The following is a 17727-nucleotide window of genomic DNA, read 5'->3' as shown; positions in this document are numbered from 1 at the left end:
CCTAACCTCCTTCCCAATTTCTTAGATGCTATTCTTCTGTAAAAATACAATTCTATAATATACTATCTGCAAGGAAAATGCTTAAAAATTAATAGTTGTTTCAGAGTAAAAGGCAGATGTATCAAAAAGTTTCCCTTTGCATTGCTTTTTATTGTGGGATAATTTAGTTTGACTTCATCTGATTTTTTTAAACTAAGATTTTCTCCACATCTGAGCTATTATAAGTCAACCAATTTCACTTCAAGTTTTAAGTATTTTGGTTTTTGGGGGGGAAGTGAGAGTGGGGGTTCACTTATTCTTTTGGCAGTCTGGTTTAATAGTCAATCGTCTTTAATGTGAAATCAGCTTGTTTTTAAATGGCATTCATGGAGCCCTTGGCTTAGGCTGTAACATTGTTGGATACATTAACTAAAATCTATACCACAAGTTCTCTGTCTAAGGTAATATTTAGAAAAATTCACACAGCATTTTGCATCCAACTACTGTTAGGATTTTGTTTTCATTCATTCACTTTTTCCTGGCATAAGTATGTTACAAGTGGGAAAACCACTAGGACTTGCAGGCGTTATCTCACTTCCCCCTCCCCCACTATTTTCTCCTTCTCCTTTCTGAAAGCCCCCATAGCCTCTTCCTTTTTTCTGCTTCCTTTTCTCCTTATAAGGTTGCCAACCTGGAGAGCTCTTGGAATCATAATGGATCTCACAGCTACAGAGATCAGTTCCCCAGGTTCAGAATGGGAAATTCGTGGAGATTTGGGGGTGGAACCTTAGGACGGCAAGGTCTGTGGAGGGAGGCAATCTCAGCAGGGTATAATGCCATAGAGTCCATCCTCAAAAGCAGTCATTTTTCCCAGGGGAACTGATCCCTGTCATCTTGAGGGCAGTTGTAATTCCAGGTGATCTCCAGCCCCCACCTGGAGGTTTTTAACAAAGAGAGATCACAGGATAAGGTGAAACAATCGAACTACATACAACTGTGATATCATTAATACATTTAGTGTAAACAGTCTTATAAATCATAAGCAGTGTTAACATCCATGTTATAATTACACAGAAAAAGTGCCTGTGCCAAGTGTTTTGAAAGATTCCCGAGGTTCTAAATTTTTAAGTCCTGTTCCATAATCAATCCATGTCCATATTTCACTTGCGCACTGTATTCCCTGCAGGTAATGGAGGTTGGCAACCCTAGTTCCACTGGAGAAAATGGCTGCTTTGGAGGGTGGAGTTTGGAGATCTTCCAGTATTACAAATAGGGATGGGCATGGACCGGACCACGGTCCTAATGTTTCCATGGACTGGGGCCCGGTTTGTGGTCTGTGAGCCTGGTCCATGCCATCCTGCTAAGATGGACCTCCCATGAGTACACCACCCTCCCAGGAGATTTGTAAGGTCCATGCTAGTGAGGATTTTGCTAAGCCACATGGCAGGTGAGTGAAGGCCGAGTGGCAAGTTTACCCACTTGGAAGTGGGTGAAGTCGCTGCTTGGGCTTCACCGTGTGCCACGTGGCTTTGCAAAAGCCATTAAAGGGAATGTGTTCATGAGTGAAGGCCAAGTGGTGACTTCACCCATTTCTGGTGAAGTGAACCAGAAGTGGGTGAAGTCGCTGCTTGGCCTTCACTCGCACACCACATGGCTTTGCAAAAATAATTTAAAGGGGATGCCTTCCCTTTAAATGGCTTTGTAAGCTGCACGGCATCACAGACCAAACAGATCATGACTCGGTCCACTAAAGATGGTTCATGGTTTGGGGGTCCGTAAACCCCACAAACCTCCGAACCTCAATGAACTGCCATTTTTCTGGAGCGTGCCCGTCCCTAATTATAACTGATCTCCAGATGACAGAGATCTGTCCCCCTGGAGAAAATGACTGCTTTGGAGGATGATCTCTATGGTGTTATGTTTGGCTGAGGCCTCTCCCACCCCAAACCCTGCCCTCCTCAGACTGCACCACAAACTCGCCATGAATTTCCTAGCCTCAGGCCTATCCCCAAGCAGAACTCCCTCAAAGGCCAAAATAGGTTGGAAAGGACCCTGCCCTCTTGCCCTGCCTTTTTACTCACAGAAACCCAGCCTGGAATACTGTGGTTGTGTAGCAACAGCCACTGAGGGCACTCAGTGTAGCCAGTCCTCCAAGAGCTTACAGTGGCCCCAGTAAGAAGAGCTCTGTAAGCTCTTGGAGGATTGGCTACACTAGAGGGTGTGGCCTAATATGCAAAGGAGCTCCTGCTACCAGTAGAGCCCTGGTTTTTAGGGCTCTTTTTGTAGCAGGTACTCATTTGCATATTAAGCGACACACCCCTAATGTAGCCAATCCTCCAAGAGCTTACAGTAGCTCCTGTAAGAAGAGCTCCGTAAGCTCTTGGAGGATTGGCTGCATTAGGGGTGTGTGGCCTAATATGCAAAGGAGTTCCTGCTACGAAAAGAGCACTGGTCTTGCCCATTCACCATTTCAGTCTCTGGATTTAAGTATCCAAAGATTTGGCCGACTTCATTATTAGTATATATATATTTAAGTCTGTGCAATAGCAAACAAGCAATTTTAGTCTTCCCAGCCATTATGTGTACTAGTTTGCTACCATTATCAACAGTAGTAGCTCGCAATGCTCCCTCTAAGCTGTGGGGTCTTGTAAGCAAAAATTCTACTTTGTGAGCTACTGGCATTACAATTGGGAGTGAGCAATTTGGCTACTGCATAAATTAGTTTGCTCTGGAGCCATCCTCCCTGAGCTAAGACAAAAGTGTGTGAGCCAGAGGCTAAAAAACTGAGCTAGTTCACACTACCTCAGCTTAGAGGGAACACTGGCTGCAACTGGTGTATCTGCTTCTAGACTGTGATATGGAATCTATTTTTTTTAAAAAAACACTGTTTGCATCTTGCTGTTTATTGTTACATATTCTTGCTAGGCTATGTTGAGCTGTGGAAGATCTCAATGAAAGGTAGTGTTAATATAAGCACATAATATCACGTTCTGATATGCTTCATAGAAACACAAAGTAGCGTGTTCGCCACAGAGACATCATTAACTGCTGTCCATGTAGGCATCTGTAAATACCTTGAAAACAGTTTTAAAATGTGAACTGCTCAGAGGTTTATTACAGTTCCTTAAAATAGCAGAAGGCCATCATCAGTTTAATTTCAAGGATAAGCAATATGCTTCTATAGGAACAATCTTATTGGTTATACTCCTGTATAACTTCTGTGAATATTCCAGTTCTATGTCACTCTTTTACAAATTGCTCGTTATCCTCTGTCATTTCAAGTATAAATGCTACCAGTCGAATTCATGCTATTGCAAACATCTGTAACAGTCCAGTATACATTTTAAAAAAACAATCTACCAGTAAGGCCTCAGTGCACAGCATAAAGAAAACTATTTTGCCGAAGGCAATAAAAGCTGATTTATTATGTATATGCAGAGGTATATGTGGGGGTGTGATCAGAGTTCTGCAGCCTCAAAAGGAAATTAAATCTAGTGGGCTGTTGAGAAATTGATTTCTTGTTGGAAGGAAGAAATGGTTTATCAATATATACCTGCCACCATCCATCCTCATGTCCAAAGGGCCATCTTTTCGCAAGGAAAAACCTCTTTCTGGAGTATCCAGTTGCATAGAAGAGCAACCAGCATCCAAAAGAACTCCGTCCAGACCCCCTTGTTGCACTCCTGCAGAAGTTAACAAGGCTTCTGCTTGACTAAATCGTCCTAGAAGAGCTTGGATTTGTTGCCTGTAAGAAGAATCAGAGAAAAAGCCTCTCAGAATCAGGATAATATTTACTCCTCATTTCTAACCAGCATCTCAATCAGAAGCCAGCAATCAGAAAACACTATCAAACAGTCCCCTTATCTCCCAGTTATTCTCATTCCTAGTGCTACTGAAATACAGTGATTAGAGGCAGTGATTAGACCTGTTTTTTGGGGGAAATTCTCCCTAAGCCCTACTAGGTTGGAGAACTTCCAGCCAGTCTCCAATCTTCCATACTTGGGCAAGGTGATAGAGTGGTTTCTTACTTCTCAGCTCCAGTGGCTCTTAGAAGAGACTGATTTTCAGGATCCATTTCAATCTGGTTTAAGCCTGGGATTTGAAACAGAGACTGTAAATTGACTTGGTTGATGACTTCTATCAAGAACTAGACAGAGGGAATGCGACCCTGCTAGTTCTGTGGATCTCTCAGAGGCCATTGATACCATTGGCCATAATATCCTACTGAGTCACCTCTCGGTTCTGGGACTGTTATGGTGCTTTGACTACTATCAGGTAGGTTTAGGATTCCCAGACCCCTGCCGGGGATGGGAGAACCTGTGCTTTTGGGGGATGCTTCCGTACCGCCAGCCACCTGGCTGACAGGGGGAAATCCCTGAGGTCACCTGGAAGTGACGTAGGCATGTTGGAGGCATCTGGAGGTGACGCTCTGGTATCAAATCATGAATCACAAAACCTTTATTGGCATAAATGCATGACTCCAAATAGATTACAATAGACTCTGTGGTCAGAAAGAACATCTCCTAGAGGCATGGTAGAGGAATTTCGCAACAGATTAAGTGACTTCACTCTTATTTGAAGCTAAAAGTGTGAAGGACTTACAGTCCTCAGATCGACCCTCCAAAGGTAGCAAAAAGGCTTTAAAAATACAGCATGAAGATAATAAAATTTACAATGCAAATTAATGTGATAGTTATCTTCAATCTTGCTCATCCCACATGGACACAGCCTGAGTATGGAATTTTCTTAAATCTCCCATATAACACCATAGATACGAGAATGTTAAAACGGGCTAGCATGAATGCCCTATGAACGTGAGGATCAAAATAACAAGAGAAATGTTCAGGGAAGATAGGACCAGAGGAAAGCTCCCAATGTACTGGGGAATAACGGCCAGAGGCAAGGCTTTTCCATTCTTGTATCTCAATATCAGTAAGTCTTTGCTTGATCAAGGAGAAAACCTGACTCTCCGGACACTCTGGTATTTGGGCAAACTCTATGGTAAATTCGGCCACATTTACATAGAGGTTCCCAAATACCAGAGCGGTGCTCCCAGACGTCCCCGATGTGCTTACTGGATGACATGAGCACATCAGGGTGGGCATTTCTGGTGGAAGTGGCCTGAAACCACTTCTGGTCTCCTGGGAGTGGGCTGGGAGCCCCTTGCCAGTCAGGTGAGTGTACCTGGCAACCCTGGTCTAAGGTGATGCTGGTGAATTCCTCCTCTGACCCATGGCCATTGGCCTGTAGGGTTTTGCAGGGTTTGATCTCATCCTCCTCACTGTTTAACATCTATGTGAAGCCACTGGGAGAGGTCATCAAGAGGTTTGGGTTGCTGTGTCACCAATAGGTGTCACCTTTCTTTCCCATCTAATTCTGAGGAGGGTGTTGATGTTCTGAACCACTGTTTGGGCTGGATGAGGCTGAACAAGCTGAAACTTAATCCTGACAACACAGAGGTTATCTGCATTAGTAGAAAGGCAAGCCAGGGGCTTCAGATCTCCCGCATCTTGGATGGGATTATATGCCCCTTAAAAAGACAGATTCACAGCTTGGGAGTGCTGCTCGACACAGCTGTCACCTTTGAACACCATGTATCCATAGTGCTTTTGCTCAGGCTTGGCTGTTGTGTTAGCTGCAACCATTCCTGATTCAGTCAGATCTAGCCACAGTGATCTATGCCTTAGTTACCCCTAAACCGGACTTGGGGCTACCCTTGAAGAGTATTCAGAAGCTGAAGCTAATGCAGAACGCTGTGGCTAGATTGATAGTTGGAGCTAGCTACTGTAATTTGTAGGAAAAAAATGAGAAATAGGGTTTGGACCATTGACACTGCAATTCCAGGAGATAGCAGAATAGAAAAGGAATAACAGGAAAGGATCACAAAATACCAAGACCTATGAATAGAGTTAGAGGGCCTCTGAGAGAAGAAGGTTACCATCATGCCAGTTGTCATTAGAGCCCTTGGAGCAGTGCCTAGGAGTCTCAAGAAACACCTGGATATTCTGGGCATTGAACAAACACCACCAGCTCAGCTCCAGAAGACAGTGTTGCTTGGAACAGCAGGAATCTTGCAAAGATACATCTGCAGTTCCCAATAATTTGGCTAGATCTTGAATTGCAGAACACCATCTACCAGACAAATATCTGACAATTCATTAATATGCAGTTTAATATAGGAATCAATGCTCAGGTTTGTTTTTTTCCATAAAGGAACAAATGAAAATCTCTGTAAGAAATAACAGAGTCCTGTAGTACACTAAAGGCTAATTAATTTATGTGAAGCTTCTGTGAGTCCCAGACCACTTATTTCAAAATTTGTACTACTAAACTTGGTCAGATATAAGGGCTTCTTAGAATACAATATGCAAGCTCTAAAATGTGAGGTTTAAGTTATGAAAATAAACTTCAAAATTTACAGGAGCATGAAGCTGTCCCCCCCTACAGTTTAAAAATTCAAAACTAGCCATTGGAGTATTTATTATTAACTGACAGCAAAGTTGCTGAGTAAAACCTAGGTGAAAGTGAGCTGAACAAAGTTGGGAGATCACATTTCAAACCACAGGGATGGACAGACGGCGGGGAGGGGGGGAAAGAGAAGGAGACAGTCTTCTCTCCTGCCAAGTTGGTAGGGAGACCTGCCATCTACAGGAGTAATTCCCAGACTGTGTGTAGCAAGTAAAATGGTACAGTACTGTGTAACAAGAAAGCCAAAGGATACATTCACAGAAGTGGCTGCCTGCTGCATCTCTGTATTACCTACTGCTCTGGCCTCACACCTTTCTAATCAGCATCCACTGTTAATTCTGTCCTGGTTTGCACTGACCACAGCTTGAATGTGAAATTACTTCTGATACAGGGCCTAACTATGTTATATTTTCCATGTGATCAGGTATGTGTGTCTCAAGTTCTGTGATGGCTGCAGACATCACATACTGTCTAGATAGGCTGATAGCTAGTGCAGGAGAGGAGTCAACAGTCATGGTGCATGTTGGTACCAATGATATTGGGAAACGTAGCCATATGATCCTGGAGGGAAAATTTAGGTTTCTAGGCAAAAGCTTAAAGGTCAGAACCTCCATGGTAGTGTTCTCAGAACAGCTAATGGTTCCACACACAGGATCAACTAGACAGGCATAGATTAGGTATCTCAATGCATAGATGAGAAAGTGGTGCTGAAAGGAAGGGTTTAGATTTGTTAGGGACTGGGGAACTTCCTGGTTGAGAGAACGGTGGCCGAACAACTCCAAGATTTCCTAGAGAATGCTTCCATCCTTAATCCTTTCCATTCTGGCTTCCGCCCTGGCCATGGGACAGAGATGGCTCTGGTTGCCTTTACAGATGACCATAGGCAGCTGGACAGGGGAGGGTTGGCACTGCTGTTGCTATTAGATCTAACAGCAGCATTCGACACGGTCAACTATGATCTGCTGACCGACCATCTTGCCAACGTGGGAGTTTGGGGGACTGCCCTAAAATGGTTCCCCTCCTTTCTCCATGGTCGGGGACATAGGGTGTCACTTGGTGAAAGGGTCTCCCCGCAATACCCACTTGAATGTGGAGTACCGCAAGGGGCGATCCTCTCACCAATGTTATTCAAGATCTATATGCGCTCCCTCATCCAGGTAGTCAGGAATTATGGGCTGGGTTGCCATCAATATGCCAATGACACCCAGCTCTATCTGTTAATGGACAGCCATCTGTCTTCTGCCCCTGGCATTCTGGCCAAGGCTTTGGATGTTGTGGCTGGATAGTTATGGCAGAGCTGGTTGAAGTTAAATCTATTGAAGATGGAGGTTCTGTACCTGGGTCAGAGGGAATGGATGTGGGTATCAGACTCCCCATGCTGGAAGGGGTGCCTTTGGTGCCAACCCAGAAAGTGAGGAGCCTTGGAGTAACACTGGATGCCTCCCTTTCTGTGGAGGCAAAGGGTACTGCATTTGCCAGATCTGCATTTTCCATTTTAGGCAGATTAGGTTACTGAAACCTTCCCTCTCCCCCCAGGACTTAGCCACAGTGATCCATGCAATGGTCACTTCCAGGATTGATTACTGCAATTTGCTCTACGTAGGCTTACTATTGAGGCTGACCTGGAAATTACAGCTGGTGCAAAATGCGGAGGTGCGCCTGCTGACATTGATGCCTATGTGGGCTCACATCCAGCACGTGCTCTGCCAACTACATTGGTTGCTGGTTGACTTCAAGGTGTTGGTAATAGCTTTAAAGCTTTACACAGCCTGGGACCAACATATCTGAGGGCCCGCCTCTTCCTGTATACACCCTGAAGAGTGTTATGCTCTATGGACCAACTTCTTCTGGTTGTCCCTGGCCTAAAGGACATCCATCTTGCCTCGACCAGGCCCCTGCCTGGTGGAACATGCTCCCTGTTGAGATCAGGGCCCTGCGGGATCTTTTTTAATTCCACAGGGCCTGCAAGATGGAGCTGTTCCATCAGGCTTTTGGCTGAGGTATCAGGTTGCTGTCATCCACATATCAAGCCAAACAATATGCTAGGCAACCTCAGTCAGTTGACTTTGCTGAACTGTGATCACTGTTTTTAAAGTCCATTATTGTGTTTTAATTTTCTATCTGCATTTATTGTATTATTACCCTGATACATCCCACCTTGAGCCCACTTGCGGGATGGGCGGGCTATAAATACAAATAATAAAATAAATAAACAAACAAACTTTCTGAGAGAAGCTGAGCCTGTACAAAAGAAATGGGTTTTACTTGAACCAAAAGGGAATCAGGCTTCCGTGGTTTACTATCAAAAAGGTGGCAGAGATGCTCTTAAACTAATTCCTGGGGAAAAGGTGGCAGAAGCTGAGCAGCCTCCACTTTGGAATGAGCCATTTCAAAGGCATAGTGCTGTTGACTCTGGAGAAAATATTGGTGGAGTAGGGGAAAATTTGAGAATAAGCACAAGGTAGTTAAGGGGAGATGTGTGAGGAACCTTAAGGTCCAAGGAAGATAGGGATCCTTATGGAGGAAACAATGTACCAGAGCCTATATACTAATGGTAGAAGATTCCATGCTAAGATCACAGGGGTGGAGTGCTTGGTGATTAACAACAAGTGAGTGTGAGCACGGTTGAAGTCATACACTGTTACAATATCTTTTACTTTAATCACTTCACTTATTTCTGTCTTTATCTTGGGATCTGCCTCATGGTTTTGATTGGGAAAACAATAATTCACCCCCATTTTTAAGTACATCTTAGGGCCCAGAGTCTACCTGCATAACAAGTCCATGGGGGGAGTTTCTTTCCCTGGGCAAGTATGTGTTCAAGTAGGGTTGCCAGGTTCCCTTGTCTTGCCGGCAATCTGGGAGGTGTTCCGGGAGTGGGTGGGAATGTCTCCGATGTGCTGATGTCACCCGGAAGTGATCTCATCACACTGGCGACATCAGGGATGATGGTCTTGTTTTTGGGTGAAACTCTGTAGTAAAATTGAGTGATGTCATCACGTCGAGGACTTTGCTGTTTGTGGGTGGGGTTTCCCCCGCTGGCCAGCTGGCTGGCGGTGGGCAGAAGCCCCCAAAACTGGGGGATTCCCTGCCTGGACCTGGGGAATGACAACCCTATGTTCAAGTCATTATATAGAAACAAGGTTTCTAGACTACGGTCATTAGGCAGCCAACTGTTGGCTATTCCATCACTTAAGGTAGCCTGTCTAGCATCAACCAGAGCCCAGGCCTTTCATATCATGGCTCTGGCTTTGTGGAATGGGCTCCCTCAAAAGGTGAGGGTACGGTTGCCAGACTCCAGGTGGGGTCCAAGGATCTATCAGAATTACAACTGATCTTCAGATGACAGAGATCCTCTGGAGAAAATAACTGTATCTGTCAAACTAATGTAAATTCACAATAAAGCAAGCCAAAAAAGGAAAAGAAAAGGAGGATGTACTATTAAAAATAGTAAGCATTTTGTCAAATATATAAGGAGCAGGAAACTGGCTAGGGAGGTGACTAGGATGCTGCATGGTGAAGGATCACTTTAGGAAGACAGGGAGATGGAGATGTTGAAGGAGGAGGAGGAGGAGGAGGAGAAGGAGGAGATTGGATTTATACCCCGCCATTCACTCAAGAGTCTCAGAGTGGCTTACAATCTCTTTCCTCTCCCCACAACAGACACCCTGTGAGGTAGGTGGGGCTGAGAGAGCTCTTTGAGAACTGCTCTTGAGAGAACAGCTGAGAGAACTGTGGCTTGCCCAAGGTCACCCAGCAGCTGCATGTGGAAGAGTGGGGAATCAAACCCAGTTCTCCCAGATTAGAGTCTGCACTCCTAACCACTACACCAAACTGAATGAATTTTTTGCATCAGTTTTCACATTGGAAAATGTGGGTCACATACCCATACTGGAGCAGCTATTTTGGGAGAAGGTATCTGAAAACTTAAGTCAAAAAGAGGTGATGAGAGAAGAATTTCCACATCTACATGGCATGTAGCCATAGTTCTTAAGGAAATCAAATATGAAATTGTTGATTTATTAACCAGTATATATAATTCAGAGAGATAGATGTGTTGGTCTGAACCAACAGAACAAAGTTTGAGTCCAGTGGCACCTTTAAGATCAACAAAATTTTATTCTGGGTATAAGCTTTTGTGCACATACACACTTTTTCAGGTACAGAAGATAAAGATATCTATGTGCATGCACACAAAAGCTTAAACCCAGAATTAAACTTTGTTGGTCTTAAAGGTGCCACTGGACTCAAACTTTGCTCAATATACATAATGTCACTAAAATCAGCTGCTGTACTAGAGAATTGGAAAGTGGCAAACATCACACCAATTTTTAAAAACGGATTATGAGAGCCAGTTTGGTGTAGTGGTTAGGAGCACAGAGTCTAATCTGGGCAAATTGGGTTTGATACCTCACTCCTCCACATAGGAGTAAGAAATCCTAACATAAAGCATATGCTTTATGGACTGGCTCAGATTAAGACTATAAGGGAACTTGGGGTTGTAGTAGAGAACTCAGTGAAAATGTTGAATAAGTGTGCAGTAACAGTGAAAAAGGTAAACGACATGCTGGGGATTATTAGGAAAGGGTTTGAACATAAAATGGCCAATACTGTAATGTTCTTCTATAGAGCTACAGTATGGCCTCATTTGTACAGTTCTGGTCACCCTATCTCAAAAAGAATACTGCAGAGCCAGAAAAAAGTACCGAAGAGGGGAACTAAAGTTATTAAAGGGTTAGAACACATTTCCTATGAGGAAAGGCTGAATAATCTGTTAAATTTTCATACTAGAAAGAAACAGGGCTAAGGGTAGGATATGGTAGAGGTTTATAAAATTATGCATGGGATGGAGAAAGTAGATAGAACTTTTTCTCCCTCCTCCCTTAATACTAGAACTTGGGTCACACAATTAAGATGATGGACCACAGGCTGAGGACAGACAAAACAAGTAATTAAACTGTGGAATTCACTGCCAGTGGACATAGTGATAGCCACAAGTATAGATGGGTTTATAAGTGGCTTAGACAGACTCATGCATAAGAGGTTCATCAATGGTTACTATCCTTGATGAGTAAAACGACTGTCTACAATCAGAGGCAGTAAACCCCTGAGTACCAGTGCTAAAGACAACACTGGTGTGGGACTTAGCCTTTGTGTCCTGTTTGTTGGTCCTACAGGGCAGCTGGTTGGCCACTGCGTGAAACAGGATGCTGGATTGAATGGACCACTGGTCTGACCCAATAGAATTCTTCTGGAAACTCAGTTCCCAGGTATGCAGGGCCTTATTTGGATCTGGAACTGCGGCACGTGGGGAGAGAGGGCTTATACTTTCCTACCTGTGTTGCTTTTCTGACCTGAAACAGTCCCACTGGGGGCTCCATGTATACATGTGGTACATGCCTAGATTTCCCCAACAAGGCAAATAGCATCCCTTGCCCATATCAGGTAGGGAAAATGGTGTGGGTGGTCTATGCATACCTGGGAATTAATTTCCCAGCATGTAAATCACAACATACATCTGATTGTGAAGACCTGAGAGATATAAATAAGTACATTTATTTATTTAAAACATTTTTATCTTGTCTTTCCATACAGTTAGGGCCCACATGGTGGCAACATTTTTCAAAAATTAAAAATGTAATGTCCCAAAGGCAACAAGCCCACAGGAGGCTGCATGTTGCATGTCTGTATGAAACCACATGGAAGAAAGTGGCAGAGACAGTAATTACACTTAGTTCAGGAAACACCTTTATAATTAGTATAATGGTTCTAATGTGTTTTGATAATTTTACTTGTAAAAGGAATACTTCTTTTTCTTACTTGCTTGAGAGGAAGCTACTAACACTGTCTTCTGCAATAATGCTACACACAAAATGACAGTATGTTAGCAGTTCTTTCTGAAGCAAATAGAAAAGAAACACTTCCAAATTATATTTCCCTAATGAGGAGCTAAATGCTCAAAATGTATTCTGTGACACTGTTATTGTGCTCAATAACTGCCTGTGCCCACTAGAATCAATGTTTGCATCTCTGTATGAGTCACTTTTTCAAATCAGGAAACATGCTCAGGACAGTGACTCACACAGAAACACAAGGGGGGTCCTCTGAGAGTAATCTTCTTTCATATTTAAAAAGTAATACTATTTTCTGGGTGTATAAGAGAAGTGTGTACCCAGTTTTAATTCAGATAAATAGTATGCCTCAGTAACTGGAAGTTAAGTGAGGACACATGTTTCTACAGCTATACCATATTATCTAGGATTGCCACGGCACTATTGGGATGGACTGGGCAAATACTGGAAGAATGTTTTTGTAGCAGGCCCCTGTGAGGCAAAGGATGCATTGCTGTTTGCATCTTACTGATCTCACAAACAATAAAACCCTTCAATGATGGGACTTTCATTCTTGACTATTACAATCCACTTTGCCAAGATACTATCTTCTCAAATACAACTAACTTTGAAAATATTCCCAGCCTTCTGATGTCCTATCTTTCTTATATATAATTGAGTACTGGGGTGGCACTTTCTGAACATTCCACATGCTCCTAAATCAGTTGGCTCCATGATGTGTCACTCAGAAGCTATCCCTATCCACTGGCTGCATTGTCTGAGTCCTGCCCACAGTGAGCTCCATCAGCCATTGGCCCATCAGCCACCACTCAAGAGTACTTGCGTGCCATTGGTCGGGTGCTGGGTCTGCTCCACTTCCCCGCCCACTCCAGCCACCGTTCGCCTGCTTGACTCGTCTGTGGGACTAACTTTTCCCTCAGTGGCTGTTGGTAGGCAACCAAGCTTGGTTCTGTCAGTAAAAAGACAAAGGAATGAAACCCTTTCCACGCCTTTGCAAGAAACTCATTGGGGCCAGTCCTGACTAGGGTTGCCAGCTCCAGGTTGGGAAATTCCTGCTTTTGAGTCCTTCCACATACACCCAGTGTTGCCCTCCAGAGGATCCACCCCCCAAATAAACAGGTTGCTTACCTGTAACTGATGATCTTTGAGTGGTCATCTGTGCATTCACACCTCTGGGATATAATGCGCCTGTGCCGACCCCGATTGGTAGAATTGAAAGCAAAGGGAATTTTTGTGCCCACTCCCCCGTCATGTGCAGGGCTCCAATGGGCATGACTAGGGGAGGGGCACGACAATTCCACCAGTTCCTTCTGACCACTGCCATCAGCCATGAAATAAATTAGAGGATTGACAGCAGAGGGGAAGGAGGGTGGGTGGTGTGAATGCACAGATGACCACTCAAAGATAATCAGTTACAGGTAAGCAACCTGTTTATCTTCTTTGTGGTCTTTGTGCATCACACCTCTGGGAGAGTAACAAGCAAAAAAACCCAAGCCTACCTGGAGGAGGAAACTGGAAGTCCTCAAATGCATGCCAACTACAACACAAACCATCCCACTGCAGATCACTGATGAAGACATACATCAAGGGCATAGTGTCTCACAAACATGTGAGGTGTGGCCCAAGTTACTGCATTGCAGATATCATGTAACGACGTGCCCTTCAGGAAGGCCGTGGAAGTGGCTATCGCCTGCGTGGAGTGCGCATAAAGCATACCTGGAAGGGGCTTCTTTGCTAATAGGTAACAAAGTTTGATTGTTTCCACAATCCACTTGGACAGCCGCTGTGATGACAGCTTGCTCCCAATCAAGGGCATGGCGTAGGAGACGAACAGGGAGGGAGATTTACGAAATGACCTTGTCCTCTTCAGGTAGAAGAGCAAAGCCCTTTTCATCTAGTGTGTGGAGGTGGCGCTCCGAATCATCCCAAGGGTCAGGAAAAAACACAGGGAGAGCAATGTTCGCTTGTAAATGAAATTCCGAAACGACTTTAGGGAGGAAAGATGTCCGGAGCTAACGTGACACCCGTCTGGTGGAAAACTAGATAGGGTGGATCATGGCTCACCCTCCTGACGGATGTTATGGCTACCAGAAAGGCTGTTTTCCATGACAGGAGCTGTAAACTACACGTAGCCCTAGGTTCAAAAGGCTTACTTGTAAGTTTGGTCAACATGAGAGGTAAGTCCCAGGCTGGAGTAGGGAGTCGAGATGGTGCAAAAAGGCGGATGAGTTCTCGTAAGAAATGCTTGAAGAATGGGTGAGTGAACATGGAATGGCCATCAATCGGAGGGTTTTTTTTTTGCCGAGATTGCTGCCAGATACACTCTCACCAATGTATAGCTGAGGCCCTGGTCCAAACAGGACAAGAGAAAGCTACAAATGGCAACCAGATCCGAGGGGGGAGGACAATCTCAGTAAGGTAGGACAGAAACTTTTTCCACTTCCCTTCATAGGACTTTCGAGTACATGGCTTATGACAGTTCAACAAAACATGCTCCACCCTGTCTTATAGAGACCTCACATGATCTTCCATGCCGTGAGCTTGAGATGCAGGATATCGTGGTAGAGCACCAAGTCCTCCTGTGCAAGGAGAAGGTCCGGCACTGTTGGGATATGGATGAAGGAGCCCTTGGATAGATGCAGCAGAGTGAGAAACCAGTGGTGCCTGGGCCAACATGGGGTCACAAGGATGAGGGGCTTCCGTTATAATTTTGTGAAACACTCTGGTAAGTAGGGGATTGGTAGGAAGAGGTATAGGTATTGGTGGGACCAGGGGTAAAGGAGACCATCACCTATAGATAAGGTGTCCATTCCCTCCCTCGAACAAAATAGGTGACACTTTTTGTTCTGCCGTGTAGCAAAAACATCCACGTCTGGATGCCCCCATCTGTCGAATACTGGTTGGAGATACTTCCAGTTGAGTTCCCACTCATGAAGAGACACTCCCCCTCTGCTCAAGAAGTCTGCAGTTACATTGAGGGAACCAGGTAGGTGAGCCACTACCAGGAAAACGCCCCAGGATTGGCATTCATCCCAAATCTCTAAGGCCAGCCTGCAAAGGCTTCTTGACACTGCGCTGCCCTGATGATTGACATAACACAAAGCTGTGATATTGTCCATTAAGATTGCTACCGTCTGATGGGATATCAGATGTAGGAAGGACCGGAGGGCATACCAGATGGCTAGAAGCTCTAGGAAATTTATTTATTTATTTATTTATTTATTTATTTATTTATATTTCTACCCCGCCCTCCCCACGCACGGACTCAGGGTGGCTTACAATGTACGGGTGCAATACAACACCGTAGTTCCACAGTAAGGCACACAGTGCAATAAAAACACAATAAAACATTTTAAAACAGTTAATACAGTTAAATACAGTGGGCAATGCCCAAGGATCCCACGTGACTGACCCCCTCTCTCCCTATTGCACATACCCTTGAGTCAAAAAGTCAAAAAGGGAGGATGCTGTGGCCCCGATGTTTGTTGGCCAATCAGCCTCACCCAGCGGTACTGCTGTGCAGGCCACTGTTGGTGGTAGTAGTGGCAGCGGCGGCTCCTATTCAAAAGCCTGGCGGAAGAGCTCCGTCTTACAGGCCCTTCTTGTGAGCCACTGAAGTCTCCTAAGCTGCTTCCCCACACAGTCCGTTTAGGTGTGCTCCCCATCCCCAGAGGGATGCATCCATTGTGATTGTCATTGATGGGGTGGGGGGTTAAGGGGTAATTGATGTAAGTTTTTTGGGTTTTCCCACCATTCGAAGGAGGTTAGAATTCAAGGTGGGAGAGTGAAGCACTGGGACTGAGGGTGACGCTGAGGCTGAAATATCTTTAGAAAGATTAAGAGGTCTCATACGCCGTCTGGCAAACACGATCACTGAAGTCGTGGCGGCCATCTGTCCCAAGAGACATGGAGTTGCTTCGCTGAGGCTTCCCTGTACTGACATAGTAGCTGGACAAGGGGGATGATGCCTTGGGCTAGCCGGGGGGGGGGGAGCTCTGCACACTCTGGAGTCCAGGATCATGTCAATGAACTGGACAGTCTGGGATGGGTGAAGCATCAACTTCTTGTGATTCACGCAGAGCCCCAACTTGTTCAGGGACTCCAGGGCAAGGTCGATGTGGCAGAGGAAGATGGACTCTGAACCCACTACCAGCAACCAGTCGTCTATGTACGGGAAGATGCATATCCCTTGAAGATGAAGGTGTGCGGCCATGGCCACCATCATTTTGGTGAATACCCGGGTGGTGGTGGACAGCCTGAACGGGCGGGCTTTGTGCTGATAATGGTGCTCTCGTACTGCAAAACGGAGGAACTTTCTGTGAGCATGATGTATCGTAATATGAAAACAAGCATCATGCAAGTCCAAGGTCCCCATCCATGCTCCTTGTTCGAGGCTAGGTAGGATGCACTGCAAAGTTGTCATTCTGAAGTTCTTGTACTGGATGAAACGATTGAGGTCCCTGAGATATATAATAGGGTGGAGGTCTCCGTCCTTCTTGGGGACCATAAAATAGTGGGAGTAGAAGCCATGGCACTGGTGTGAAGTTGGAACCGGTTCTATGGCGTCTTTGTGTACCAAGTTTTGAAACTCTTCCAGGAGTGTGGACAAATCACTAGCTGCTGGGGTGCAGACTCACAGGGATACCAAGGCTCTGCAGATGCGTGGGGAGGGAATCTATTAAAATTATCTGTCCCTGAGCTGGATGGATCTAAGCAGCTTTCTGATTCTCAGCTCATTTTAAAGCATATTCCATGGCAGTGATGGAGGGAAAGAAACAATACTTTCCTACACCATTCGGTCTGTTCCAGGTGGTCAGAGGCCTGTTGAGATCTGGTCAATTTCAAAAGTTCCATTCTTCAGCAAGATGACTGAACACATGGTAGCCGGACAACTTCAGACATTCCTGGATGAAAGAAACATTTTAGATCCTTTCCAATCTGGTTTTAGGCCTGGCTATGGGACTGAAATAGCCTTAGTCACCGTGGCGGATGACCTACACCAGAAGATGGACAGCTGGAGTGCAACTCTGTTGGTTCTTCTGGACTTTTCAGCAACTTTCAATGTCATCAATTATGGTATCTTTCCTACGCTGGGAGTGGGATACAACTTTTTATGGTGGTCCCAGTTCTACCTGGATGGCAGGTTTCAGAAGGCGGTGCTGAGGGACAGCTGCTCAGCCCCTTGGCCTCTGGCCTGAGGGGTCCTGCAAGGCTCTGTCTTGTCACCTATGCCTTTCAGGTTCTATAGGAAACTGCTGGGTGACATCACCTGGAGATTTGGACTGGGCTGTCACCAATAAGCGCATGATACTCCACTCTAGCTTGCACTTTTAGCTTATCCCAGGGCGGCAGCAGAAATCCTGAACTAGTGCCTGGAGGCAGTTTTGGAGTTGCTGTAAACTAGAACATAAGAACATAAGAGATGCCA

The 17727-nt window shown here is 45.0% G+C and overlaps 1 protein-coding gene across 1 annotated transcript in view; it reads right to left on the bottom strand.

Moving 5' to 3' along the window:
• The window catches only part of METTL15 (methyltransferase like 15), a 37904-nt gene extending 21380 nt beyond the window's left edge, over nucleotides 1-16524 (bottom strand). The window contains exons 1-3 of the mRNA XM_015415508.1: nucleotides 16303-16524; nucleotides 14820-14878; nucleotides 3533-3751 (exon numbers count right to left, since the gene is read on the bottom strand). Coding sequence (XP_015270994.1) covers nucleotides 3533-3751; nucleotides 14820-14878; nucleotides 16303-16524 — 500 coding nt within the window. The remainder of the gene's footprint in view (nucleotides 1-3532; nucleotides 3752-14819; nucleotides 14879-16302) is intronic.
• Between the last annotated feature and the right edge of the window lie 1203 nt (nucleotides 16525-17727).

This window comes from Gekko japonicus, unplaced genomic scaffold (genome assembly GCF_001447785.1).
Source record: "Gekko japonicus isolate JY-2015 unplaced genomic scaffold, Gekko_japonicus_V1.1 scaffold1667, whole genome shotgun sequence".
Lineage (NCBI taxonomy): Eukaryota > Metazoa > Chordata > Lepidosauria > Squamata > Gekkonidae > Gekko > Gekko japonicus.
The sequence above is the reverse complement of the archived record's forward strand: the minus strand, read 5'-3'. Positions and strand labels throughout refer to the sequence as shown.